Below are 25,000 nucleotides of genomic sequence, written 5' to 3'. Positions count from 1 at the left end.
CCCAAACTGCCGCCTCGGCAAAGACCCCATACCACCATCTCCCTCATCCTTTTCCCCTGCGGGAGAGGGACCCAAAAGGGATGCCCAAGGCTGGACAGACAGCACTAAAGGCAACCTGGGAAAAAGCAATAGGACTTGAAGAGCACCCAGTGGCTGCAGGGCAAGCCAGAGGAATCCCTGCTGGTAAACAAAAGCCCAAGCTGGAGCTGGAGCCATGTCGGAAGTTTGGGGGCTGTCTGGTTAGCCAGCATCTGGTGAACACAAGCTGCGGCTGGAGGCTGACAAGCAGCAGCACAACCCCTCCTTCTTCCCACACCCACCGCCCGGCGTCTGTCCGGGGGCCCCAATCTGCCATCGAGGAACAGGGGGAAGGACAGCCTGGAGAAAACACAGCACCCGCCAGCTTTTCATACGGGTTTGGGTTTTGGTTTTTTGTTTGTTTTTTGGGGGTTTTTTCCCCTGTGCAATAAAAACTAGAGCATTTATTCCTATGCTCCCTTAAATTTCAAGATACATTTCCAGCAATCCAAACACCAAGCTGGCATTCCAAGCAACAGTATATTTTATATAACTGGTTCTTTTTTTTGTTGTTGTTTTTACCACTTTATAAAGCCATACAATGAACTGCAAAGAATCCAACATCTGTACAATGGGAAGACAACAGCGGAGTGACATTCACACACGGACATGGTGCGACCGAAGTCATCCTTACACGCACGACAACATTATGGGCATAAAGATACAAAATATAAGGTATTTTTTTCCATCTATATAAATACACAGAACTGGGCAAGTCTAAAAGTTTGAAACTGTTTGTTAACACTGATTAGCAAATAAATCTGTAACATTCCCAAAGTAACAAAGACAACAACAACAGCAACAACAACAAAAAAAAACCCACCAAAAAAAAAAAAACCGCATAACACGGCGGCACAGGATCCGCCAACAAAAACGTCATATTGCTTCCTTTTTTCTTTTTTTTTTCTTTTCCTTTTTAAGGAAAAGAAAAAAAAATTAGTAACCCCAAACCAACCTCGCAATTTGCAAAACAAACGAACAAAATGAAACAAGACCCTGCGGGCTCCTTTGCTGTCTGATCATCCTGCCTGCTCCAACGGGAAGGGTTGCCTTTTGTTGATGCTGTTGTCTGGGGTTTTTGGGGCAACTGGTTTCTTTACCTGCCCGACCTGCTGGGTGGGGATTTACTCTGCACTTTGGTTCAGGCAGTTGAATTCATTGAAAAATCAATGCCCAGAGGCTGGGTTGGGTTTTTCTCCCTACCTGGTTTGTTTTTCATGTGTAATTTGACCAGGAGGCAGCCAGCAAATGTTACATTCAGAGCAACCCCAAACTCTGCTCAAAATCATCACCCTGCTGTCTCCACCAGTGATGAGGGACTGGTGAAGACCACGCAACGGTACATCCTATCAGCAGTTGATGACATGGATCATCTCCCAAAATGGCTCCCAGGGGCAGAGCCAGAGGCAGCTCCACTGAATGGGAACCCCATATTTTGTGCATTGCAGGTGCCACTGAGCAGGACAGACAGCAAATTACCTCCCCAGGGAGCATTTCCCAATAGACAGCTATATCAACAGCAAAGGCAGGACGGGCTTCTCCAAACAACAAACTGACACAAAAAGGGCACGTACAATAAATTTACACACACACACACAAAAAAAAAAAAAATATATATATATATATATCTATATATATGTGGGGGAAAGTGCGTTTTTAAGGATATCTTTGGCAAGAATATATGCAGTTCTTTGTGCAGGAGGGAGGGATGTGTTTGTGTGTGTGTGTGTGTGTGTGTGAGCGAGAGATACCATCCGGCTGCTGACAACGGCAGTGTGATTACAACAAAACATATGCTGGGCTTAATTCGTGCGAGCTCGAATCTCAAATAGCATGACTGCACTTAAAAAAAAAAAAAAAAAAAAAAAAAAAGGAAAAAAAAAAAAAAAAACCCGAAGAGTATTTTTCTGTCCCTTTCATAAGGAAAAAATATCAGCACTCCGTCCCCACCAGCCCCAGGACCTGGGCAATCCTAAATGCTGCTGACGGTCTCTCCCGGGGACAGAAAGGGTTGTTACGCCTTAAAACCTTCTTTTAAAAAGGAGCTAAAGGGAAAAAAAGTGCTTTAAAGGGAGCTGATAAACACCCGGCTACATCATTGGAAGGTGATTAGCTGTGTGTTAAAAAAATAATACAATCGTCAGATGATTTTGTTAGTGTTTGAGATTTGGACACAGTCTAAATTTTCAGCTAGTGGGTTAGTGGGGGAGCCGGGAGAGGCTCGGGGCCTGAAGCAGGCATGATGCTATTGACAGGTATCTGCTGGGGTCAGCTTCTATGCAACATCTCTGGGGTGTTTAGATCTGCTTCATTTGTATGGGGAGAAAGAGAAATAGAAGTTCCAAGCACCAGTTTCCAAGGCAGCAGATTAAAATAAAATTACATTATTATCATCTCTTTTCTTAGCAGTGAGAAAACCAAGTCTGAAAAATAGAGGCTTTCAAAAATATATCTTTATATATCTATAAACACAGTGTTTTCTCTGATGGGTGAACGGCAGGGTGAGGAGATTACGGGTGAGATCGTCTCCTGTCTCACTTGAATTTCGCAGAAGGAGGGAAATCACTTCTTGAAAATATCAAAAATTAAAAGACCTCTGCATCTGTGCGGCCAGGGAACCGGGGAGGGGGAAAGCCCCCCCACCCCCCAGAACCTCCTGTCACACCACCATCTCACAACCAACTCGTCGCTACCCATCCTTTCACACTCAAGTACATCAGCACAGCCTCTGGCCCTGGCAGCCCCGTCCGGCCGCCCGCGCCCCCCACTCCCCCCCCCACACACACACACACCGCACACCGGTCACACACAGACACCCCGACACAGGGGCCCCCGCCTCTTCCCCCATCTGTATTTTGCCTTGCTCTGGATTTTCTTTTAACATGCAAGTGTTTCCCCAGGGCAGGGGAAGGGCAGGATATAGTGGGGGAGATATGATGCGCAGAAAGCAATATGGCAAAAATAAATATCTTTGAGTGTAAATTTAACCTTTTTTTTTTCCTCCTTAAAATTTCATTAGCTTACAGTATTTTGTCAGTATAGCTTGTATATATATATGATAGCTATCAAGGCAAGGGTGGTCCACGGGAGACAAGCTCTCCAGGGGACTGCAGTGCTATGTTTTTAATTTTTGTCCCCAAAAGACTATCTGGGCCACTTTGCACTGAAAACTTAGCCCAAAAAAGCTCTCAGGGGGAATATCTGCAGCAGAGGGCTCAGCTATGACACTGCAGCTCCAGCTGGACCATTCCCCCTGCCCTAAACCTGCACATGTGACTGAAGCATCCTCTGCCCCCTCCCCAGCACCATAGGGCAAGGACCTCCACCTGCTGCACCCCCATCATGATCTCTCCCCCTGCAGTGGCACAGGGGCCCTCTGACCCTCTTCTCCACCCAACTTGCCCTCCTCACCTACCAAAGCTAAGGGAAAAGCTGACAGCACTGAAATCACTGCAAAACTGTGGTGCATTTCAGGGGCACAAGCCTCGAACCAGATGGTTTTGGGGGTACAAATGTGTCAACTAGGGTGGCTCTCAGAGGACCTGTTACCTCCCCACTGAGCCAGGGTTGCCCAGCCACTGCAGGCCCCTTGCTTAATTTTCTTCCTTCTTTTTATTTTTTTAACGTGGCCTCCAAAACAAAAGGAGAAAAAAGCGCCTGAGTTACTTGTAGTCATTTGCCTTTCGTGCAACTTGAATGTCCATGCAATTTAAAAACCGCTTGCGTGTCTCCAAAAAGCTAGATAAGGGGTAGCCACGGATCTGCTGCTTTGCACAGGAAACCAACCTGTGCCAGCATCTGCTATTATTATAATCATTATTATTATTACAACTATTCCTTTCTGTTTTGCTTTTTTTGTGTTAAGAGAATGTGATAGGCTGCAGGAGAAAACTGCCAAAGAGGACTAGTGACGGGAGGGAAAAGGGGAAGATGGGAGAGGAGGCAACTTTCTGCATCCTCCAGGTTCCTGGGGAGTATCCATCTTCCCCAGGCACAGAGTGGTAGGAACCCCCACACCTCCTCACAGGCTGGGGGGCACCAGAACCTCTGGGGAAGGGGAGAACAGCGTGACCCGCCTCTCTGGGTGGACTCACAGTGTCTCACCTGTGACTGGTGCCAGGCTCTGGGTAAGCAAAGGTCAGCCCATGGCCAAGCTCCCCAGGGATTGGAAGGTTCAGGATCAATTTCCCTATGCCCCCAGCAAGTTACCAGGTTGCGAGCAGGTTGTAGGGGAAGCACAGGGACCAGTGAGGACCCTCCTCTACAGCTGGACAAGGGAAGGTTTCTGAGAGCATCTCCTCTGACGTCCCATAGACCCAGCGCATGTCATTATCTCCTACAGGTCAGTTCAAACACACAGCAGATGGTGCTGCTGGGATGAAGCTTCTTCCATGGGTTTTGCCAGTTGCCTTTTTTTTTTTTTTCCAGATGGAAAACACCAGTCATGGTCCCACATTCAGTCCCAAATGGATGTCACCACTTGAGGCCATGATGCTGAAAGCTGGAAACACATCTCTCACTGCCGCCTTTGCTTTGGTCACCTTCCCTGCAATGGGACACGCATCCTGTCTGGCGTGACTTTGTGGCTCTCTTTTGTAGGTGTGTGGCTTTGGTTCCTCTACGTGTGTGTTTGGCTTGTGTTGAGTTTTTAGGGGTTTTGTTGGTGTTTTTTTGTTGTTTGCTGTTTTCCTCCAAAATTCCAACCCTTTCCCCCCCCCCATTCACTTCCCTCTCCCACAATGCACTTCCTCACACTCCTTCTCGGATCAGCTCCAAGTCCTTCTCCAAAATTCAAGAATCACCCGCAAGTGCCAGCTCATCTCTTCTGGCTGGAGCCAAGCATGACCCTGGAGACAAAGTTGACGATGGCTGCAGCTGGCTGGTCTGGGTCCAACTCAGCAAAGAGGTGGCAGATGTTGTCTGTGGTGCTCCCTTGCTTCCTGGCCACAAAGCCGAAGAGCCTGTGTGGGGAGAAGGCAAGAGCCTCAATATTGCTCCTGCAACGATTACCATCACCCTCTTCCAACATGGTCTTGTCCTACTTCCCCTCTTAACATCCACCTCTCACAACACAGAGGGATAATCCCAAACCAGCCTGCATGAAAGCCCATCTTCTCTTCCCTTTGCTGCAGTTGCTTTGAAGGCCAGCTTTCAACCATTTCTTGACCAAACTGCCCTTGGTCTGAACATCTCTGCCACCCTTCCCAAGTCCATCCCAAAGAAGGGACCTTCCAACGCCCACAGCACTGCCTTGGTTTGGCCTCTTGAAGCCAGAGGTGAGATGGGCTGGCCATTGGGGTAGACCCTCTAAGAGATGAAGGCCATGCAAGGACACAGGAAGCTGAGTGAGACCATCTGGTTATTTCTGTCTGTCTCTCCCTTGATGAATAAAATGTCCCTTTTTTTTTTTTTTAATTAGAATGTGCAAACTCAAGTTATAAATATAGGGGGAACAGAATGTGAGACAGGCCCAGGCTATGGCATTTCTAATTGGGGAGGGGAAATATCCCAGCAGCTGGACATCCTAATAAAAACCCCTTCGCTCACACAATGGCTAAAATTAGTGGGAGCTTGCCCCTGGACATGGGCTCAGCCAACAGCTCTGTGCTCCCATGGGTCAGGACAGGAAGGACAGGAAGAAAGGGGAGAGATGACCAGTAGCTCACATGCCATCATCATAACCCCAGCTGTGCTCCATAAGCTAGTTCCCAATGACTCTGTTGCTAGAGTTTCCAGTTTGGTCAGTTCAGCAAAGAGCCATGCCTGCTCTGACCAGGAATTTGGGGCTGAAAGATGCATCCAGAGTCCCCAAGGGCTGAGCACATCTTACACACAGCCAGGATGCCCTGCACAGGGCATCTCCCAGCCAATGCCCAAACACAGGCAGAAGCCACCTCGACAGCAGCCGGGAGGAATCTGCTGGGAAGCACAGAAAGTACTTACCTGGCTGGGCCACTGCCATCAGTTTTAGTCCATCTGCAAGGAGAAGAGATGGTGTGAGAGATGGTCCCTCCTGCACCCCACAGAGAGACAGGGCCATAATGGGGGCTACCACACCAATGCTGGAAGGCCAGCCTGGCTTTGCACAGGCTTGGCTTTATAGAAAAATGATGCACCTCTCCCTCAGCCTGAAGGTGCTTGTAGACACCAAAAAGTCACCAGAAGCAGCTGGCATTGCACCACAGTATCCAAGGGGACCTTGCATTCCTGCTCTCTGCAAGAGCATGAGAGAGAGCAAGCAAAGACCCCGTTCCAAGCATCCCAGGAGGCTAGAGGAGTGAAAGGGCTGGGGGTCACATGCTCCCCCCAGGTTAGGGCACTCACTTTCGTTCCTGGGGATCCAAGTCACAGAAGGTGACGGTATTGAGGGGGTAGTGTCTTCGGAAGAACAATCTGAAACATAAAGCAGGGAATGTCAGGGCCACCTCAACCCAGCTCCACCAGCCCAGGGGACACTGCCATAGGTCTCCCATAGGATGTTCCCAGAGTCAAGGACAAAGCTCAGCCATGTCCATGACCAGGCTGATGCCATCCCAGGGACATCCTTCACCAACACACTTCCTGAATCACAGCCCTGTTGGGAATGAGCCAACACTGTCTTTTGGCCAGAGATGTGGCCATGGAAGCTCTTACTTCCTCTGGTTGTCCGTTAGGGTGATGCCTTGTGCAGAGACTTTGAAGTGAACAATGGTAGCTGTGGGCGTGGGGTCAGCCACCAGCGTCTCAGCAACAGCCTTCGAGATGGCCTGAGGCCCCGTCAAAGACTCCATCTCCACTGAATTGATGAAGAGGACATTGCAGGCTGGAAAGAGAGACAGCAGACATGGGATCAACCAGTACTCCAAGCCAAGTTCACCCCACGATAACCCCTCTCAACTCACCTGCACCCTGTTTGAGGAGGTCTGTGGCTGAGTTGGTGGCTGATGCAGAGTCTTTCTTTTCCTCCATGGGATCTAGAAGACAAGGGATGGTTACTGGTGCTCCCTGCTTGGACACCTACCCCCTCCCTGCAGGCTTTGGGGACAGATGCAATGCCTTGTGGTCCTAGCTCTTACCTCGATCAGGAATGACCAGTTTGCAGGGCAGGGCCAAGGGTGTGATGGAGTGCTGGTACACCAGTGCTGAGAGACAGCCTGGGGAAAGAGGGAAGATGGTCAGCATAGGGCCAGTGTTGTCAGATGAACAATTGTTTGCATCTGCTGGGTTAATACAATGATCCTTTCACAAAACCATTAGGCTATGAAACTGCACAATCCGAAGTACAATAATCATTAACCAAGAAAAGGAATAAGAAACTCCAGCTTTCCCTGATTAGGTCACCATTGCTCTGGGTGGATGGAAACAGGCTTTTAGATGGGTTTCTTCATTAATGGGCTAATGCCACATGTGGCAATTCCTCCCACTGAAATCACCATGTAGCCCTCCACAGAGGGCTCAGGGAGGGGACAGAGGTGCCAGGGCCACTTTACGAACAAAAAAATGCAACAAAGGTCTTTGTGCAGCTCCTCAGACAACATTATTCATGGAGTAAATGGAACAAGGAGAGCCCCTGCCCTCCAACCTCCCAGCAGCATCAGTTGTCCTACACCTGTGTGTAGAAAGGTATGTACCTATGCATACAGGCATGTTTGTGTGCTCTCGTGAGTGTGCATGAACGTAAAGGCTCCAAATGCCCACAGGATCCAGTTACACAGGGACAAGAGGCAGTAACAGGCTCTCCCAGACATCAACAGATCTGCTTTGACAGTATGGTGAAGGCAAGGCTCTCCCAAACCCAACCCCACATGCGGGGGCACTTACCAAAATTAGGCTCATTGGGACATCCTTTTAGTTTCACACCTCGTGAGCTTGTCTCAATGAGGAAGTGCCTCACCAGCTCATTGGTCAAGTCTCCTGGGAAGAGATGAGATGTTCTCACAACCAGAGCCACTCTCCTCCTATTACTATGCAGTACCATTAAGAAACCAATGCTCCAGCTCAAGGGAGGGGTCCCCAACACTACACACACCATCCTCAAATCTGTCCCTTCGCACAGGGTCAACCCCAAGCGAAGCTCCCCCACAGTGTTTGTGGGCTGGAGAGGCTGTACCCATGTCATTATACCAAAGTCCAAGATGTAAATGCTCCTGAGCTCTCCACAGCTCATGGCAGAGGGTGTCTGCTGTTTCCCTGTGCCCTGGGAGACAGGGATCCTGCCACATCAGCACATACCCAAGGGCACAACTGGCTCAGCAGCCCCAGCTGCCCGCTCGCCCCGGCTGAACAATGGAAAGCATCTTAGCGTGGGAAGGAGAAGGGCACACAATACCTTTCTTGTTCTGCTGCATGACCGTGGGAGGCGGAGAAGCAACTTTCATGGCAAGGCCATAGGCTCCCCGGAAGGAGTGGCTGTCTCGGATGATGAAAGCCCCCGGCTCCCTGTCCCTCAGCAGGGCAATGGCTGCAGGAGAGAACAGCAGAGCTCAGAGATGGCACTGTGAGAACCAACACACCCTCAAGACACCCGAAGGTGTCGGTTGGGACGGGATGCCCCAGCTCCACACCTCATAGCCAGGCACCACAATGTTACCACGCTTCCTGCATGTGTGAGTGGGCTGCCAGGCACAGGCTCATCTCCCCCCATCTCCACTGCCCTTTTGTGGGCATCTCCAATTCCCACCCTGACTATCTCTGAGAAACCAAGTACTGGAGAGCAAGCAGGAACCAAGGCCCAAATGCTGGGACCATGCCCCTGAAGGCAGCCTGCCACCTCCTTGCTCTCCCCACTCATTTTAGCCCTGTTTCCAAGACACCCCTGAGCATTAGCCACTCAAGAGCCAGGTGTTTTGCACCCCAAACTGCAAACATAGATCCACTGCACACTGCAGGGACTGGAGCTCCTCTACCAAGAGGAAGGTTTGAAGAGTCCATATCACACAAACCTGCAGCTTCAACCCCCATCTGCAACAGCCTGAGCAGTCATTATTCACCTTCACTCTCAACACAATCCATAAGGGAAATCCTTGCTAATCCCTGTGATCCTAGACACATCCCAGTTCCCAACCCTGTGCCATCTACTTACCCTGCTCCCTGGAGATGTCTGGTTTGTACCAGTACTTGGAAGTATCCTGCACAAACTTGACATTGGCACGAGTCTCGGGACTGATGTCTGCAGGAAAGGGAAAAAAAGACAAGAAAATGCTGAAAGATGCTGTATCTGAAACTCTACATCCAGCCAAAGCATTAATACTTCCACCTCCTTTCAGATCCAGCACATTGCACTAATCTCAGCCCAGTTCCCCATACCCAGACAGGCTGATCGCTACCTGGAGCATATGGGGCTGCTGGGCATCTAAAGCTAAATCCAAGCTCAAGGGCCCTCAAAGGGCTGCACACAGCCAGACATAAAATGGAAGTCTTCATTTAAAATAAGCTGGTGAGGTGAAATAAAAACTGTTGGAGGAAAGAAGTATGTCTGAAGGTGCCGGGGAGATCCTGACTTCAGACTGTTCCCTAATGTTCAAGATTTGGATCACACTTCATAAAAATAAATTTCTTCCCTTATCTTTGCTCTGTGAAGAGGAACTGGACAGGTTGATCTACCTTGGGCAAAGCAACCCCAGCCCCAGCCCTGCCTGACTGTGCCTTGTTCAATGCCCACCAGTGGCACAGCCCCAATGGGAGCTGGTTCTCTGGCTGTGAAGCTGTCATTTACTCAGGCAACACTTACAATCACCTGCTTTCCAAAAACAACCAGGCAAACAACCGAGAGGCTTGGATAGCATCTCTGCTGGAGACATGTTATCAGCCCTCGGCAATCTGGTCACCTTTGGAGAGGCAGGGGCCTCACTCCCCTCTCCAAGCTGCTTGTTAATTGTTACGCATTTAAACTGCGCATGCTTCTCCACTGGGAATGGTCCCTGGCCACAGGAGTCACGAGGCCAGGACAAGTGCCAGAGTGCCCACAAAGGGCTGCCTGCTCAGCAGAGAAACTGGCCCAGCAGCCGGAGCCACCACTGCCCCACAGCTTTATTCCCCTGGTCCTATCAGCCCAATCTTGACGTCACCAAAGTGTCTGCAACCGGAGCTGGCAGAAGCGTTCCAGGCAGGATGGCACCCGGGGCACAGCACCATTTGAAATGAGGAGGCAGCGCTGCAGTGGAGTCTCAGTGGGGTAAAGCTCTCCAGGAGTGGGGCCAGGAGGTCAGTGTATCCCCACAGCAGAGAAAAATCGCCTCCAGGAGCTTTGATCTCTGCATACATATCTCTGGAAGCTGTTTATGCCAGAGATGCTGGCCGGTGTTTTTCCTGTTTGGATTTGTCAGAAAGTGCAGGAAATGGCCCCAGCCCCAGTGGTGCCTTTGGTCTGCAGGTGGACAGGAGGGGTAAATCAGGACATGCCTGCAATCCCTTTCCTGGTGGCCAGCAAGGAGGAGAAGGGGAGAGCCTTGAGTAGGGTAGGGGGACACCAGGACCTCCAAGAGCATCCCTTACCTGGCATGGAGAACTTGGAGAAGTCCGGCAGTGTGTGGGAGAAGGCGACAGCACTCCCACCGCTGGGGCTGGACATGCCGCTGGAGAGGGGTGAGGACACCTTGCCGTTGACAGTGGCATAGTTGGGGAGGCTGTTGGAGCGGTCCCCGGCTGACATCCGCCGCTTCTCAGGCAGAGCGGGCTGCGATGTGGGGCTGCCCTGGCGGTAGGCAGCTGAGTCCGGGGAGGAGGAGTGCGGTGTGCTCGTGCCGGGGTAGTACGCTGGGGAGACAGGGAAGGACGGTGTGGAGGGAGGCTGGTAGCCAGAGGAGCTGCTCTGCCGAGACAGTGTCAGGTGCCTTTCCTCTGGGCTGGAATAGCCATACAGGGGGCTGCCAGGGGATGTGGCTACCGCTGCTTGGTGCCTGGACAGGCTGGGGCTCCCTGGTGGGGCCACCAGGTTGCCATGGGCCACCACAGCATGCCTGCCCAGCCCAGGGCTGCCAGGAGCACCACTCATGCTGGGGTTGATGGCTCTTCGCCCAAAGCCGGGGCTGGGTGGTGTATTCGTAGCCACTGTCCGGTGCAGGCTGCGGGGGCTCCCTGGAAGGGTGTGGACCCCCACCACATTGACCTGTGGCTGCGGCCGAGCTTGGGGTTCTGGCTGGAGGCCAGCTCGGCTATCAGGGTAGTCAGGGCTGCTGTATGCTGAGCCAGGAACCCCTCCTTGGACCATTGCAAAGGAAGATGGAGACGAGTTTTGGTAGCTGCTGTGAGCAGAGGGCATCTGCGAGCCTACAGGCGACCGGTACAAGGGCTCAGCTGAGGCATGAGGAGGTGTAACCGTGCCGTGGGGGCTGCCTTCTGATGGGTAGCTGCGGAGGGAGGCCCTGAGGAGAGACAAAGAAAGGCAGAATTCAGCTCCCCCACTCATTCCTGCTGCTGACCAGTACTGGCACCCTCCTGCATGTGGCACACAGGGAAACTGAGGCACAGAGCCAGTCAGCTAACTTGGCTGTTCAGAGGCAACCATGGGATGGGTCCGGCCAGCTTCATGGAAGCAACTAGAGGCAGCTTCAGCTCCACCATGAATCCCAGTTCCTTCTCAAAATATGACTTCCTGAGGAACACAGCCTTTTTTCATCAGCTCCCAGCAAACACCCGATTTATTCTGCCCTGCCAGCCTGTGTGGTTGCAGAACACCTCCTGGGCAGGGTGGACAGGGGACAGGGACAATGGCTCCATCTCAGCCCAGAGGACTAATGCTCAGCCTAACCCAGGTCTAGGGGTTAGCACACACCATCCATCCTCCCACTCCAGGGTCCAGGTTCCCAGTGAGAGGTTTCTGAGGTCCAGTAACCACCCAGTGACCAGCAGGGACCCAGATTTGTGTTCTCAGGGCACTGAAGATGGCCGGGATACCTGCATGGAGAGATGTGGGTCTTCACAAAGGCAGTTTCAATGAGGGAACAAGCACCATTCCTGGAGATGTTCAAGAAACAACTGGACATGGAACTTAGTGCCAATGTGTAGTCTAAGGTTGGACTCTATGATCTTGGATGTCTTTTCCAATGATTCTGTGACTCTGTGACCGTGATTCTAAGCCTGTGCACCAGGCAGGGTTCAGCCCCAGCCCCACCAGTCCCTGTGACCTGCACCCACTGCCTTACCCATCCATGCTGTGAATAGGGCTGCTGGTGGAGACAGGGCTGGGGGCAACGAAGGAGTTGGAGAAAGTGCCATTCCTGGTGGGCACCTCTGGGCCTCCGGGCTGGGCAATGGGCTGGGCAGCAGGCTGGGCAGCAGGCAGTGTCCCTCCCCTGCCCGTTGTGGCCGTGCGGGCCACTGACTCAACATAGCTCCTGGGCTCTGCAGAAAAAGAGAAGTGAAAACAGATGAGCCTACAGCTTGCATGGGAAGGGGGCCGCACCCTTCCCAGGATCCACATGTCACACCAGTGAAGGTGCTTGAGCTGACCTCCTCCAGCTGAACATTTCCCCTACCTCTTCCAGCAGGGGTTGTGCGAAAACACATCTGGCTCATTCAAGACCTTGAAGTTGCTTCAAGAATGCTGAAGACCCCCAGCCAGAGCACAGGGAGGGGGGTCATCCCTTTCCCTGAGGGGACTGGAACATGGGACCACAAACCCTTTGCCTGCCACAGACCCTTTACCCTGCTCTGAGTCAGCGTCCCTCCCACCCAGGATGCCACAGAGCACATCCTGCTCCCTGTTCATCCACGGCCCCTAAAAGTAGAGGCAGTGACTCTGCCCAGCCTGCACTGACTCACACTGGACTGATGACAATGGCCTTTGGTCCCTGCCTCCTGTGGCCCACCTCTCCCAGACATATCCAGCAGCAGACCAGAGGGCAACTCCAGCTATTTCCACTGCAGCATCCAACACTTTCACTCCCAGCCCAGCCTGAAACTGGAGCCTATGAGCACGACCAAGAAAAGCGATTTTCCTTTAGAGTCGCCAAGATGTCCCGTGCCAGGAGAAGTAGGCTGGGCTGGCCATTACTAGCCATGGCAGACACCAGACACAGTCCTCTCTCATACTTGCCCCCTACTTCTTGTTCCACCCAGGCTGGTCCCCATCCCTATGAGAGCCCCCACAGCCCACAGCTCCCACCAAAAGCTGCACCAGAGGAAGGGGCTGCAGCTTTAGTCCCATTCCCCCAAGCCCCACCGCCACGTCACACCTCAGCTGGCCCTACACAAGATCTACTGGCATCAAATCCTATGGGCCGAGCAGCCTTGTCAATCTCTGGCTCGAGGCTGACCATGCCCAACACAGCTCTGCAGTAGTAATTAGCATGACAAACATTATTAATGTTATTATTAGTCGTAACAGCTGGGCTCTGGCTCAGCCTGCTGGCAAGCTGGTCTGCTCACAGTCAGCAACGTCAATGCACAGCTCCACATTCAGAGCTGGAGCAGAGACATGTAAGGAAAAAGACTGTCATAGGTCCCACTCCTTCCCCCGCAGCATCTCTGTGCCCCATCTGTCTGTGGAGAGGGAAGGATGAGTCCCTCCCTTGGACTGATGTCCCTGGCCAACAACCCCAGGAAAGATCTGAGCCAAAACCAGACGATGGACCTCTATACAGGCTGGGTACCAGGACATCCTGAGTGACAGGGATGAGGCACTACCCAGGGCAGCTGCAAGAAATTCATTGCAGCTTAGGTAATTAAATTAATTTCACAGCTACTCACTTTTCCCCTTCCCAGTTCCCCAGCCCAGACTAAAATTAGCCAGACAGTACATGAGTCAGCCTGCAAGAGGTTAAGACCATAAGGCTGCAAAAATGCCAGCCCCTCCTAAGAAGGCAGGACCAGGGGGCTTGGGGGCTGTGCCACAGTAAGGTGTGTGACCAAGGGCACAGGTTCCAGTATACTGATTCAATACAGGACAGAAAAAAAGTTAGGAAGTTTCAGGCAGGATTTTTTTAGGTTGAAAAATCTGATCTTGCCTCCTTGTGTTTTCTTGGAAGGGACTCTGGAGATGGGAAAATGGGTGGGAAAATACAGAAGCTCTGAGTCACCAAGGAGATGGGCATTTGTTTGGGAATCCCAAATCCGAGCCAGGCTGCACTCTGGCCAGAAACCCCCAGTTCTGCATCTGTGTCAGGCTGTTTTAAAGCCTCCTCAGAGCTGACAGCCACATCCTGAGCTCCCACACTGCCAAAGCATCTTCCAACCCCATACACAGGGCAGCCATTCCAGCTGGGATCTACTAGGCAGAGCACGGAGGGGGAGGGACTGCCCCTCCCAGAGTGTGGTTCCTGGAATGTGTGGCTAAGTGCAGAGGGTCCTAAGCCAGTAGTAAGTCAGTTCTTTCTCAGAACCATAGATTCAATGCCCAAAAATATCATTTTAGAGAGGATGAAGCAGGGCAAGAGGCCCATGGTGACCACTCAGCCTAGGCAGTGCAGGGTCACTGGACATCCTTGCTTGGGGGTCAACCATCATGCAAGGGGACAGAGATGCAGGATAGTTTGAGCTCCTCAGGGTTTAGTGGGAAGAAGAGGAGAGGCAATGTTTGAGTCTTTGGAGGCTTAAAGCTGCACAGAAATGGTAAAGCTTGGGGGAACTTGTTGGGGGGAAAGCCTGGTTTTATCCCAGCTTTGTTTCCTTTAATGTATCCAAAAAGACATCATTGAAAAATCAGTTCTGAAAGTAGAACTCTTTTCCAAGCAAACACTTTCTCCAGTATCACACAGTGTTCAGGTTTTGGTTGTGTGCATTTTGAGAAACTTCCAAGGAGAAATGCTGATGGCTGCTAAGGCTAGAGGAAACACCGCACCCACCAAGAGACACCCTTTCCCCAAAGCCCATCCTGAACACACAGTTCCTCACCCCAGCTCTGAGAGCCCAAAAATTCACTAAAGGAGGAAGCAAAACCACCCAACAACCGTTACCTAGCAGGCAGCACTCCAAGGAATCCCAGCCACTCCCAAAACCACTGTCCCCACACGAGATGTGCCATCCCAGAGCCCACAGTGCCTGCACTATCAACACAGCCACTCTTGAACTGATGTCCCAGCTCAGCCCCATCCTTGGCATCCCCAAAGTGGCATAACCCAGAGACAGGAGAGGTGGGGAGAATTTGGGCAGCTGCCTGATGGGCAGAAGATGTGCCCCAGCTGCTGGTGCTGCACCACTGCCCAGCCAGCTGAGCTGGCAACACACTGGTGGCCTCTGCGCCTGCTGACCTTTTGTGCTGCACTTTGGTTTATTTTCACTCTGAATGGCAACAGCAAAGCCAAAAGGGGAGGGAAGGAGACTAAAACTGGGGCTGTTGCTCCCAGATCCCTTCCAGACTCATCCAAAGCTGGCTGTAGCGTGCCAGCATCCCCAGCATGCCACCAGTAAGGATGCCACTCACTGACAAAGAGGTCTCAGTCTCCACAGATGACTGCCGCACAATGTGACAGACCTTCGGGTCCAACTTGGACACTGAGAAATCCTACCATGACACAAGGCATGATGTCCTCCTCTAAAGGGAGCAGGACAGGCAACTCAGACTCCTACATCCCTGAGGGACACCACAAGGAAGGGCTGCTGGAACAGTCAACTGGGCCTGCTCTGAGTGACAGTTCCAACAGTGAGGTTGCATGAAGAAGAGAGATACAGAGAAAGAAAAGCTCTCCTTACCTTCTTCAGTGTCACCGCCCGCTTCCCCTTCTAGCTCTGAGAGATGGAGGGGCAGGGGAGTGATGGGAGTGGGAAGAGGAAGAAGAGAGGTGTGAGACAGAAAGAGAAATCAGAGTTAAGCAGCTCTGCCTTGCTCAGGCAGGGGCACACAGAGCACAAAGGAGAGCCTCAAACCTCCCAACACAGTGCTCCAAACTGAAAGCCAGCCTCAGACACCCCCACATCATGTCAACATCCCAGAAATTATGTCCAAAACCCAGTAGGCTGGCTTCAAATGGGAAAGAGGGAACACTGCAGCAGAGAGTAACCAAGAAGCCCACAGGCACCAAAAAAAGCATCAGCTCACCCTTGAGGGCAGAGGGAGAAGGGTCTTGCAGTGTGAGCTCAATCAACCTGTGGTCCCCAAGCTCAGATGGGTTTGAGGAGCTTACACTCAGCCCTGAGCTGGCTCAGGAAGGGGCCCTGGGTGCTGGGGAGCAGTAAAGTCTGGCTTGGCAGGCTACTCCAGGACACATCTCTAGGACAGCAGGGCCTTTGCACTCAGAGACTGCTGTCCAGGATGGAAAGAGCTCTGGATATTGTTCTGGCTGACAGGCTCAACTCCCAGAGAGCAAACTGTCTCCAGCTGTCCTAGGGAGGAGAAGGAATGTAGGGGGTGGGAGAGGGAAGAATATGGGGCTGGACAGGAAACAGGGCCACAGGGTTATCTAGCCTTCACCGCTGAAGACCCTATTGTGCTGAGCCCCCCAGGGCAGCACCAACATCGCCCATACTTACACAGTCCCCGAGTCCCCACAAAAGGTGACAAGGACTCCCATGGCCACCTGGCCCCAAAAGGGAGGAGGAAGTGCCTTCTCCAAACTAGAGACCTTTCCAGGGTATCCTCACAGATGGCCCCACAAAAAAAACCTGCCTGCAGTCCCCGTGTCCACACTCACCTCCCACTGGATGCAGCAGGATCTCAGCCGGGTTGTGGGGTTTCAGCCCCAGTGCTGAGAGCGGGGTCTTGGCCAGGCCAGGGGGAGAACGCACTGTCGGCACAGTGGGCACAAGAATGTTAGTGGAGGGGTGGGAGGTGACGCTTCAGAAAGGCAGGAGCTGCCCATGGGTTCAGAGCCCCCACAGCTCATCCCACCCACTGGCTACAAGGGAGGGCTCCTGAGAACATGAGATGCCCCCATATGAAGCAACACCCCGCAGAAGGATACTGATTCCTCTCTTCTTTTGGGAGAGGACACCGGGCAGGAGGTGACTGGGTACAAGCACCCTGCCCCATTGCAAAGCTGGCAGGATGGAGAAAGGGGACAACTCCCACCAGGACAGGCCCAGACCCCATCTCCCAGCACCATCTCCATGAAGTCCCACCACAGAGGCATGAAGCCCCTTTCATTTCCCCTATGTGAGCAGCCACCCCAACCCAGCTCTCCCACACCTGAACTCCTTTCTGCCAATCCCCACATCTGGCTGAGCTGGAATCCAGATGTCCCATAGCAGCTCACCACCCCCACAAAAGGGACAGAAGGACTGCCAAAGAAATCTTGCCCTCCAGACCAGCTCAGTGGGTGAGTGAGAATGTTCACACAGAGGGTTGGCAATGTACATGTGAGTTTCTGCACCCCTGTGCCCAGACATACACACCAGGAGGAGCTGCATATGTGTGTATGGCTATGATATGGATGGCAGTGGGGCTTCACAGGGCAGGGCAGACTGCCCCAAGCAGATTGCACCTCCTCTCCCCTCCTACTCACTGGGTTTGCCCCGTCTCCCTGACGCTGTATTTTCCCATGTCAGGGGAAACCTCAGGGCATCATCTTCAGCAAGAGAGACCAAAGGGCATGGGCCTCCAGCAGTGTCTGAATGTCTCTGACTGGTGGCACAGGCACAGGGCCTGTGGCGAGGCTGGGAAGAAGTGGGTGGCGGGAGGTCCAGAGGAAAGCCAGACCCCTGCCCTGAGGCCAGGTCCACCCAGCAGCCTGGGGCCTGAGCAGCCGAGCAGCCGAGTCCCTGGGAAACTAAGACAGCAGCACCTTCCCCAGTGGGTGTCTGATTTCCTCAAATCCAGCTGACCTCAAGCCACTATGTCAGCTCACACCTCAGCTGCCTGATGAGCAGCAGAGTCCTCACAGAGCCAGGAATTCTCCCGAGACCACAATCCCCCAACAGAGGGGAATTGCTCCTGTATCCCTCAGGGCCACTCTGGCAAAGCCTGAAAGCTGCAACTTCAAGCTTCCCAGGCTTCCCTGGCTGGTGCTGGATAAACAGCACTGTCCTGGGGCCACGACCTCAGCCAGGCTGTTCCCGTCACCTCTACAAGTGACTGATCCCCCAAAGCCACTGACCCATTGCCAAAGGAGCTGTTGCTGCCCCAGGGCTGAGTTCACAGCCCCCAGGAACAACAGGGCCATTTCCGAGCTGCCAAGCACCCTGGCGATGCTCCGATGCTCCCACATTCGTCTCCTCATCCCAAGAGACAGGGCTCAAACATCAGAGGATTGCAGGGAAGGAAGAGCAACAGTACAGTAAAAAAACCACCCCAAGGCCCATAGGCTGAGCTGTGGGGGGCAGGTGGTTTCAGTGAAATCAGAACATGGTATCAGAGGGGGCTGCGCTCAGCCCAAGTATCCCCAACCCTACAGCATCGCTCACAGCCTTCAGCCTACAGAAGTGTTTTAGAGGGGATGGGGGGGCTGCCATCTTTTTAATGGATTTCCCAGTTGACTGGCTGCTCCACTGTACTGCTGTGGCCCGAGCTGTGTTGTGCCGACATGTGGCTGCTCCTCAGGGCTGGTCACTCAAGCTGGTCACACAAACCCAGTCCACACAAACCCACCACGACTGAGACAGGGTAAGTCAGAACAGAGACGCTGTGCTGGAGGAGCAGAGACAAGCTGCATGCAAAGAGCATACACCCCAGCCTTTTCCCCTCCTGCCTTTGAAATTGTGAGCAAGAAGTGACATGGTGTGTGAGCCTGCTCTCCTGATCTTCAGTCCCTCCTGCCTCCTTCCCACTTGCCTGCCACTGCAGTTTTGCTTCTCTTCATGCCATGCCACTAGGAAAAATGGGGAGATGCAGGACTGGGATGGGGTGAAAGCATGCCCCTCTCCTCATCCCACTTTGGGATCTGATCAAAAAAACACCCCAGTGAGTGGAGGGTGGGAAAAAGCCAAGACAAGGGTGCCAAGCATGGGATGCTGAAGTAAATGGGATGCTGACAGCAGGATGGAGTGGCAGATGTGGAGGAGAAAGGAGGATGGAGAGGAAGAGTGGTTAACATGGTGGTGGGTGTCTGGAACCTGGAGCTGTCTGACCCTTGGCAAATTTCTGGCTTGCCCCGAGCCACCCACCGAGCCCCTCCACCTCCCAGAGCCATGGCACTTACAGCTGTTGGAGTAAGGGGTTTGTGGTGACACAGGGAAGGCTGGGGTGGGGGGAGAAATCTCACCGCCGCTGGAGGGTGGGCTGGTGGGGGAGGCACCCTCCATCTCCTCGAAGGCTTCCTTGTAGCTGTGGAGGTGAGGCTGGGGAGATCAGGAGAAAGGGTCAGTCCCATCCCTTGATGGGCACAAACCTCTAGGACACCCCAAGGACAGGGCAGAGGGGGCAAAGAGAAGGCACCTCCTCCCTGCTAACTCCCACCACCACCACCACCACCACAAGAACCATCACTGATCCTCAACTCTATGGATGCTGTGAATGCTGACCAAGCCATCCCCCTCCCTGGAGGCATGTCTCCCCAGTCAGCCACTCCCCCAACACCAGCACTCCTCTACTCCAGCACACCTCTTTGGGCCTCCCTCCAGGGTTGGCTGCGATGGTGCTGACCACCTCAGGTGAGAGCACGGTGGGGCTGCGGGGCGAGCTGGGCTCTGGTGAGCTCTTCTCATAGTGGCTGTCGCTGGGGGTCCGCTTGCGGGCAGGGACTGCACTCTCCTCCAGAGGCTTCTCCCGGGACTGCACCCCTGCAGGGCAAGCACAGGGTGGTAGAGGGGTGAGGAGCTGCCAGCTGAGATGAGGACCAGCAGGAGATGCTCCAGCCCTGACCTGAGAGGTCTCAGCTTCAGCACTCAGCTGCATCAAACCCCCAAACCAGCATGGGTAACTTGGAGTAGATATACCCTACAACAGTGACCCCACAGCAGGTGATAAAGCAAGGCAGGGTTGTAGCTAGTGGCTGAACTGCTGCACTAGCCCTCCTAAGCACCGTTAGATTTTCAGGGACAACAACCTCCAGCAATGGGTGCAAGGGGCAAGAGCATCCTGAGATTAGTCCAGACAACCCAGCCCTGCAGAGCAGGGAAGCAAGAGGATCACCCAACAGCATCATAGTGGGAAAGGACCAAATTACCCATCACAACGACAGCTGTATTCAGCCTGCATCCCTGCTCCCACAGCCAGATGTGGCTTCAACCACAGCACTGGAAAAAACCTGGTTTTGTGAATCCCTGAGGCAGAGGATCTGCACTGGATCAAGAAGAAAGAACCCAACAGAGGAATGCTTCAGAGAACCCTAAAAAACTACTGCTGTTCTGTCCCCAGTGCAAAGCCTCTCTAAAAGGAGAGATCAGCATCTCCCCTCCATCTCCCCCCAAATCATCCTTCCCAGGCCCCAGCAGTATAAGCCACCAATGTCCACAGCCTGAGGGGAAGAATAGAGTGACCAAGTCATCACAGGAGAATGGGTTTCTTGGGCTGTGGAGATCCTCATTGCCTGGTATAAAGCCCAGAAACACAAAGAAAGTTGGCACAGGGCAGGGCAGCTCAACTCTCCCAGCATCCAACAGTGCCCAAACACACTTTCTATCCCACCTCTCCCGGTTAAGAGGTTAATCTGGGCCCATAGATGATGGCGCCAGGTTCAGTGCACAGCAACCCCGCAGAGTATCATGGGCACAGATCAGAGTCCTGTGGGACTCACTACCTACTAGCAGAGGTGACAACACTGTCCCCTTACTTTTCCCACAGAATCATTGAGCACTCATGCTCCCCTTGGTCAGCACATTAGGGAAGAAAAATAGAGAAAAGGAGCAAAAAAAAAAAAAGTAGAAAGGCCAGCATCACGCTCCAGGAAATGCACTTTTCAAACACCAACTCCTTTCCCACGGGCTGGCGGAGGAAAACCAGCTATCAGCTGCTTCCCCTCTCTCCCCGGGGCTCCGCATGGGACCCAGGCCTCACGCCCGCTGACCTCCCCTCTTCACTGCTGGGCACACACACCAGAGCTTTCCCGGCCGAGGGGAACGGCTGGGAGGGCAAGAGGGAAGGAGGTCGCCTGGGCACATTGCTAAATAATCAGCCCAGTGAATGGCAACAACAATAAAATCGCGGCTCGGGGGGAGAGGCGGCCAGGCTGCGAGGCGGGGGACTCGAGCCAACGGGGCTGGCTCCAGCCGCGGAGGCGGCCTGGAAAATTCCACTAAGAGCAGCTTTGAAACACAACTCCCGATCCCTTCTGCAGGTGCTTACCGGGACGGGGAATGGCCATTAAATAAACTCATGCAGAGAACAGGGGGACAGAGAGGGTCCCTGGGAAGCTGTCTTGCAGGTATGGGCAGCACTGCATAGGGCCACACCTTATCTTTTGTCCTGCTCTTCACTTTAAGGGACTAAAGCCGGCAGTTGTGAGCACAGGGAAAAACAAGATATTTTGGGGGGGAAAAAGCAAACTCTTATATTTCCTTTTCTTCCTTCTACTCTGTGCACTATGGATTCTCTTGAACACTGCAGGAGGATCACCAGGAGCATCCCTTGGCCCATTCCAAAGTGAGCTGCAGGGCCCGAGCACTTCAGAGAGGCAGGTGCTGGCTCCTCGAGCTGTGCACGCCTACCTTGCTTTGCATTTTTCTTTTGGGAAGCACTAAACGCGGCAGATGTGCACATGACACGTCTGCAGCATGGGACCCCCTGCTCCATCCCCAGGGCTTCACGTCACCTAACGACAGGGTGCTGGATCTGGCCCGCTGGGACACCCAGGAGCTCAGCAAGCTCTGGCTGCTCCACTCCCCAGACATGGAAAGCAGCCGGGGCCACAGGGAGGGGAGGGAGGAGAAGGGAAAAAGGGACTCATTGTTCAGGAGCGGAGAGTGGGAAACTTCACAGGCCGCCCGGAGCAAAGCCTGGAGGAAACCCAGGCTCTGAGCATGGCTCCCCCGACCCCCTGGGTGATTTATGGGATGGAAACTATGCTTGAAAAACAAACTCTCCTTTCCCCAGCTCACTTTGCCCCCTCAGCAGACATACAGCCTCTCTTAGCCATGGTACTGTTACTGGACTCCCAGGGACGCAGTGGATGGCAGATTCCTGTTCACAGAGGGAGAGCAGCAGCCTGCACCCCACTTCTCACCCAACACCTTTTGCACTGTCACTCCTTCTGCTCTCATTTAAGTACCTAACCTAGTACCAACCCACTGCCCTCAGACTCAGCACAGCTCTAAGGCTGTGGAAGGGCAGGGAGCACTACAGCCGGGAAAGGAGGAAACAGGAGCGATGGCAAACCCAGGTAATTTTGCAACTGGGGAGCCAGGTTTTAGGCCAAATCAGGAGACAGCTGCTTTTAGGCCATGAGATGCTAGAACTACTGCTAGGCAAGAGCCAGGTGATATCCCCACAGTGGACAGTAGAGAACAAAGAAGCATCCCAAGGCCCTCAGGATGTGCACTCAGCAGTTAAAGCCAGGGAGGGACACAGAACCCCCAGGGAAGAGAGATGCAAACTCACTCCCTGCCTGCATGAGGAATGGACATTGTCCTGTGCTGCTCTTCAGCAGAGCCAAACTCACCCCATCCTGGCACAGACTGCTCCCCACATCCCACCTGATTACCCCAAATGGGTAGGTTAAAATACCTTACTCTGTGCTGAGGACTGGGAGGGTTCAAACCTCTTTGGTCCTCCTGGGGAGAAACCCAAGGTGCCAGTGGGGAGAGAAAGGTCACACAGAAAGATGGTGACTCCCCAGCCCCACTCCATCTCCCACCTTCTCCTTGCCCTGGGACAAGTGGGTGCACAACAAGAACCAAGCAGGTCGCCAGCACGCATCACCCAGAGCAGACTCACCTTCAAGGAGCAGAAGTCAGACTATGAAATCCAGCCTCAGCAGCCCATACCCCCCAGCTGCAGACCAAGACATAGGGATTCCTAAACTCACATAGGAGAGACCCTCCTGGACCGACCACTGGCTAAATCTGGGTTCTGTGGAGCTGCACCCCAGCTCCTGCTTCCCAACGGGGTGAGCTATTGTCAGGGCAAAGCTTTGGAGGAGATGAAGCAAGGGTCCAGAACTGGCCCAGCAATGAAAACCCCACCAGCAAGCAGTGCCAGGCTTGGAGGAGATGCAAAACCAAGCGTGGGCAGGCAAGTCTGTACCAAGGGCCAGGGGCTCCCCCATCACTGGAGGAGCTCAATGGGAGCCCTGACCATCACTCTGTTGAGAAAAGGGATCAATCCTACATGGAGATGGTCTCGTGAGCCTCCCTCCATCTCACACCCATGCAACACACAGATCACTCCACATGCATAGAGGAGGAAGGATGAGAGGGAAGAAGGGATGAAGGGGAAGGAGAGAGAGCAGATGGGAAAAGAAAGAAGGAAGGATGAGAGGGAAGAATGCAAGAGAGGGAAGGAGAAGGATGGATGGGGAAGGCTGGAGAACAAGGAAGGAGGGGAAAGGAAGGAGGTGGAATGAACGAACCGGAGAAGGACCGTTGCTGGTTCAGAGGAGGACGGGGGACTTTGGTGCTCTTGTTGAGTTCCCTGAGCTTGGCGTTGTACTCTGCCAGCACACCAGGACAGGGAGTGCAAGGAGGGTGGGAGGTCACAGAGGACAGACACAGTCCCTCACAGAGAGAGGAAGGGCAGACAGGACAAATGTCACGAGATACAACAGAGGGGCAAGAGAGAGAGAAAAGGAGAGAAAATATTAGCTGGGATCCAACAGATGAATCTGGGGTCATTTGGGGTCTGAAGGAGCTCAGTCTCTGCTTGGAGTTGCTCTTCCACCAGCCAACTTGCCTGGCTCCAGGCACCACATAAACCCATATGGGAAATCAATGGTGGCCCCTAGTCATATACAGCATTGTGCAACACCACAGCTGCCCCATCACCATCCCCTCAGGGATGGCACCATGCAGGTCCCCTTCATCACAGAATGCTCAGGGCTGGGACAAGAAGGGATGACCCCAGATGCCTTGCTAGAAGATGAGAGGGACTTAAAAGACGACAAGACCACCTCTCCTCTGTGGGGAGATGCTGGGCATGCCAGCGCTGCCCTGTGCCATCTCTTCTCCTCCATCACCAGGAGGAAGAAGGAATGGGAGCAATTCCGACACCAAGAACGGAGGAGGTGTGAGATGCTCCTCATCTCTGCGCCAGGACATGCAGGCAATTTATAGCAGCAGGGAATGTAAACAAACATGTCCATGCCCACTGTCCCCACTGGCTGTCCCCTCCCAATGCTGGCTTCAGGACACCTCGTTCCCGCCAGAGGTCAGGCCACCTGCCTGCGCTGTCCCCACCTCAGGATAGAAGGCCCAGCTTCAGCGGAGACAGGCGGCCACAGGCTGGGGACCATCCCCCAGATGGCTCTCTGCTCCCTAGGAAATCCACTGGTTACAAGGGGAGGAAAAGTGACCCCAGGCCAGCCCTGAGGACCTGACTCAAGGGTTGGGGGGATGGATTTTTCTGGCAGTCAACATCAAAAATCCATTTCCCACACACTGCAAATACTCTTCCTCCACTCCTTAGAACTGTCCGCTTTTCCAGCCCATTTTAATACTTCATTGGGGCAACAGGGGAAGGCAGGCATGTGCTGCTTATAATATTAAATCCAGACATACAGCGCGGTTTGGGCATCCATGTGTCCTTAGGTTTGTTTAAATTCTTTGCAAAAGCCCCATGGCCCTTTGTGAATCTGATCCGGATCACAGAGGTCAGGTTCAGACAGATGCAAATATCTTACAACAACTCTATGATCCTCCTTCAATCCCATTCCTGCCACTGGCACCCCTCCCGCCCCACACCCCATGACTCAGTCCCCACTCCTGGGAGGTTGATGCTGTTGGATTCTTCCAGTCAAGCTTTTTCCCCCTCCCTCTAATGCCGGGCGAGTTTCTGGACTGAGCACAGAGTTGGAAGGGACGGAGCTGCCAAGCCCCAGCATCAAGTGCTGGCCCACAGCCCCAAACCCTTCCCAAATGTCACTCCACAATTGAACAACTGCAGCCAAAGCAGTGGGGAGGGAGGGCACCAAGCTTCCACAGCACCATGGCACCTTCTTTCTGGGTGCCTGGGACATTGTTGTGCCCCAAAGCCCCTAAGCTA

The 25,000-nt window shown here is 53.2% G+C and overlaps 1 protein-coding gene across 8 annotated transcripts in view; it reads right to left on the bottom strand.

The window, feature by feature from the left end:
- Nucleotides 1-539: 539 nt before the first annotated feature.
- Nucleotides 540-25,000, bottom strand: part of TNS1 (tensin 1) — a 55,279-nt gene continuing 30,818 nt past the window's right edge. For 3 of the 8 annotated variants that reach the window (XM_066190181.1, XM_066190182.1, XM_066190184.1), the window contains 15 exons: nt 19,469-19,647; nt 19,068-19,206; nt 16,626-16,718; nt 15,688-15,723; nt 12,201-12,399; nt 10,552-11,420; nt 9,140-9,226; nt 8,387-8,518; nt 7,879-7,971; nt 7,134-7,211; nt 6,960-7,031; nt 6,712-6,880; nt 6,403-6,471; nt 6,022-6,054; nt 540-5,039 (listed from right to left, as the gene is read on the bottom strand). In XM_066190181.1, coding sequence (XP_066046278.1) covers nt 4,895-5,039; nt 6,022-6,054; nt 6,403-6,471; nt 6,712-6,880; nt 6,960-7,031; nt 7,134-7,211; nt 7,879-7,971; nt 8,387-8,518; nt 9,140-9,226; nt 10,552-11,420; nt 12,201-12,399; nt 15,688-15,723; nt 16,626-16,718; nt 19,068-19,206; nt 19,469-19,647 — 2,393 coding nt within the window. In that variant the 3' untranslated portion in view covers nt 540-4,894. The remainder of the gene's footprint in view (nt 5,040-6,021; nt 6,055-6,402; nt 6,472-6,711; nt 6,881-6,959; nt 7,032-7,133; nt 7,212-7,878; nt 7,972-8,386; nt 8,519-9,139; nt 9,227-10,551; nt 11,421-12,200; nt 12,400-15,687; nt 15,724-16,625; nt 16,719-19,067; nt 19,207-19,468; nt 19,648-25,000) is intronic. The other 5 variants (XM_066190179.1, XM_066190185.1, XM_066190180.1 and 2 more) reach the window with 4 other exon arrangements.

This window comes from Chamaea fasciata, unplaced genomic scaffold (genome assembly GCF_029207755.1).
Source record: "Chamaea fasciata isolate MVZ Bird 193981 ecotype frontalis unplaced genomic scaffold, bChaFas1.0.hap1 SCAF_8, whole genome shotgun sequence".
In the NCBI taxonomy this organism is placed as follows: Eukaryota; Metazoa; Chordata; class Aves; order Passeriformes; family Sylviidae; genus Chamaea; species Chamaea fasciata.
The sequence above is the reverse complement of the archived record's forward strand: the minus strand, read 5'-3'. Positions and strand labels throughout refer to the sequence as shown.